The sequence below is a fragment of the Camellia sinensis genome, chromosome 8 (genome assembly GCF_055761805.1).
Source record: "Camellia sinensis isolate YWXY chromosome 8, ASM5576180v1, whole genome shotgun sequence".
NCBI lineage: Eukaryota > Viridiplantae > Streptophyta > Magnoliopsida > Ericales > Theaceae > Camellia > Camellia sinensis.
The window spans coordinates 100,834,515-100,838,574 of NC_138968.1; the positions used below are offsets into that span (position 1 = coordinate 100,834,515).

General features: G+C 40.8%; 1 protein-coding gene across 1 annotated transcript; it reads right to left on the minus strand.

Annotated features, from left to right (window-relative positions):
* Positions 1–2,524: 2,524 nt before the first annotated feature.
* LOC114296335 (uncharacterized) lies at positions 2,525–4,060 on the minus strand. Its single transcript, XM_082885367.1, has 3 exons — positions 3,123–4,060; positions 2,832–2,967; positions 2,525–2,677 (listed from the first exon to the last, which is right to left on the minus strand). The coding sequence occupies exons 1-3, from the start codon at positions 4,058–4,060 to the stop codon at positions 2,525–2,527; spliced, it is 1,227 nt and encodes a 408-aa protein (XP_082741493.1).

Genomic DNA, 4,060 nt, shown 5'->3' on the forward strand with positions numbered 1-4,060 from the left:
GTTTACTTGCCATTTCTAATGCATTAGGGTTTAAACAGTTGGACAGTTATTAGGACCCTCTTGGGTGATGTCAGATATGTAATTATGGCGTTTACTTGCCATTTCGCATGCATTAGTTTTCGAACACTAGTACACTAATTCGAACCCTAATGCGTGATGGCAGATATGTAATTATGGTGTTTACTTGCCGTTTCTCATGTATTAGAGTTTAAACACTCAGACACTTATTCGGACTCTCTTGCACGATTGCAGATATGTAATTATGGTGTTTAGTTACCATTTCTCATGCATTAGGGTTTAAACACACGGACACGTATTCGGATCCTCTTGCATGATGGCAGATATGTAATTATGGTGTTTACTAGCCATTTCACATACATTAGGGTTCGAACACTCGGTCACTTATTCGGACCCTCTTGCATGATGGCAGATATGTAATTATGGTGTTTCCTTGCCATTTCTCATGCATTAGGGTTTAAACACACGAACACGTATTCGGATCTTCTTGCCTGATGGCAGATATGTAATTACGGTGTTTACTTGCTATTTCTCATGCATTAGCGATCGAACCCACGGACACTTATTCGGACCGTCTTGTATCATGGCAGATATGTAATTATGGTGTTTATTTGCCATTTCTCTTGCATAAGGGTTTAAACACACGGACACGTATTCGGATCCTCTTGCATGATGGCAGATATGTAATTATGGTGTTTACTTGCCATTTCTCATGCATTAGCGATCGAACACTCAAACACTTATTCGGACCGTCTTGTATCATGGCAGATATGTAATTATGGTGTTTACTTGCCCTTTCTCATGCATTAGGATTTAAGCACTCGGACACTTAATCAGATCAGGTTGCATGATGGCAGATATGTAATTATGTTGTTTACTTGCCATTTCTCATACATTACGGTTTAAACACACGGACACGTATTCGGATCCCCTTGCGTGATGGCATATATGTAATTATGGTGTTTACTTGCCATTTCTAATGCATTAGGGTTTAAACAAAAGGACACGTATTCGGAACCTCTTGTACGATGCCAGATATGTAATTATGGTGTTTACTAGCCCTTTCTCACACATTAGGGTTCGAAAATTCGGACACTTATTCAGACCCTCTTGCGTGATGGCAGATATGTAATTATGTTGTTTACTTGCCATTTCTAATGCATTAGGGTTTAAACACTTGGACACTTATTCGGACCCTCATGCGTGATGGTAGATATGTAAGTATGGTGTTTACTTGCCGTTTCTCATGCATTAGCGTTCGAACACAAGTGCATTTATTCGGACCCTCTTGCACGATGGCAGATATGTAATTATGGTGTTTAGTTGCCATTTCTCATGCACTAGGGTTTAAACACACGGACACGTATTCGGATCCTCTTGCATGATGGCAGATATGTAATTATGGTGTTTACTAGCCATTTCTCATACGTTAGGGTTCGAACAATCAGTCACTTATTCGGACCCTCTTGCATGATGGTAGATTTGTAATTATGTTTACTTGCCATTTCTCATGCATTAGGGTTTAAACCCACGGACACATATTCGGATCCTCTTGTATGATGGCAGATATGTAGTTATGGTGCTCACTTACTATTTCTCATGCATTAGGGTTTAAACAAACGGACCCGTATTTGGATCCTCTTGCATGATGGCAGACATTTAATTATGGTGTTTTTTTTTTTTTTTTGGGTGAATAAGTCAAATAAAAACACAGAAGATTACACATTTACAAGGGGCATGCCCCAGGCCCTAACCAAAAACAAAAACAAAAAACAAAGAAACAAAAACAGCCTAGATCAACACCGACACAGACCCGAACATACAAAAATGTTCATGTGTCCCATAATAAACATATGGGAAAGATGAACACAATCAGACAGGTTCGGGACCATACAGACCAACTTAAACATGCACATCCCGCAGTTAAAGCATAAGACCAAAAAATAAACATGCATTCATCAGGCATTGACAACCAAATAATCAAATAAATAAGAAGCAAAAGGTTCCTCACATTCTGGACATTTCCAGCGGTCACAGTAAGCAAAAAAAACAGAAGTCCATCCCGTGGCTGTCCCATTTATCAGAGAACCTAGGATGCTATCCACAGATATTGCTCCTATGCAAAAGAGGAACCTGTCGAGAGAAGACCAAGCACAGCAACCAGGCGTACCAAAGTCCACAGTACGAAACCCAAAAAACAACAAACCAGAAATGCCGTGCACATCCCGCACGGATAGGCCAAAAGGAATTAAACACAGCAAACCATTTATAATGTCCAACCGTAAGGAGTTAAAATAACAGGAAAGAAAGACACTCATGATAAACCATGTACATCCCACACGGCTAGGCCAAAAGGAGTGACAACCTAGCAAAACACTCATAGTCCATACACAGTCAAATAAAATAAAAATAAAAGAAAGACAAGTATCCACAAAGGCGCTACAAGCAGCCATCAACATTTGCCAGGAAACACGACCACCCATAGTGCCATCGAACCCAAAGCAGTTCATACAGCCCCAACAGAACTCAAACATTTTAGTGGACCCACAGCAGCCTGATCTGCCCAGCATAGGAATTGCATAACAGCCACATCCTTCAGACGCGTAGCACGTATCCCTATCCAGGCAGCCACCATATTGCTCAAACATTGTAATAGACCCTGTAGAAGAAATCAGAAGTGAGTATATCCAGTGATACCAAGGACCAAACATAGCAGCAGCACACTCAATGTAGGAACTCTCAACACTCGGCCCACAGTTTAGGGGCTCACACCACTCGAAATTAGCTTCCTTATCCTGTACATAAAAATTTACAGTATATATAGTCATTAGTAAAAATTTGTTTATGGCTAACATCACTCGACCCACAAATAATTGGAGAACATATAAAGTAACTTTCATCACTCGACCCTCAAAGATAGATAGATCCACTTGGGACACCCGAGAATGCCTGCAAAAGAAAAAAAGCTTAAGTACATAAACCCTCATATAAGCTCACCATCTCTCGACCCACATTTAGTGAACTCACATCACTCAGCAGCCCTCCCATTTCTGATGCTATGGGGCTTCAGAATTGTCTCCGGCAAACTCCATTTATCTAGAAACCATTTGTCACCATTGGATCTAGGAATATTCTTAAGTGACAGCATTCTATTTCTAACCATTTGGATAACAGATTTAATGACCACCTCTTCAGGTTTTAGCTCTTTGTTAAAGATTCTGTTATTTCTCTCAATCCAGATCATGTAAACAGAACACAAGAATGCATTACTAATGATATTCGCCCTCAAAGAGTAACCTCTAGTCTCCTTAGAAGCAAAGATAACACTCTCAGGCCAGCCAAGGACAGGCCACTTAATGTTACAAGCAGCTTCAATGGCACACCAGACTCTACTAGAGAAGATGCAATCAAAGAATAGATGAGAGTGGCTTTCCTCCAGGTGGAGGCAAAAGGGGCATTGAGAACAAGTGGACAGGCCAAACATACGGAGTCTATCACCAGTGTAAAGTCTATTGTGGAGAGCCACCCAAACAATGAAGCTGACTTTAGGGATTCTGTGAGGGCCCCACACAAGCTTATGCCAAACCACTTTATCGAATTTCTTTCTCCAATGGTTCCAAGCTGATTGAATGGAAAACTTACCATCAGTGGTAAGATTCCAAATAGCTTGATCAGTGTTGGAAGGATTAGGATGAAAACACACAGGAGTAGAGGAGATTAGCTCCTGAATTTCCCACGAATTGGGAAAAGGCCACTTCCAAGAAGACCCCTCAATGATTTTACTGACTTTTGTATCACTGTTAAGGGCAGAATCATAAATAATTCTATCCCCGAATTTGTTCCAAAGAGGACCAATGGGGTGCCAATTATCAAACCAAAGGAAGGTGGTGTCCCCACACCCAATCTTATGCTTAATCAGTGGGGAAACCCACTTCCTAAGAGACAATAATTTCCGCCACACCCAAGAGGGATCATTTGGAACCTTAACTATCCAGAAACTCTTCCCCTTTAATAAATAGGATTTGACCCACTGACACCACAT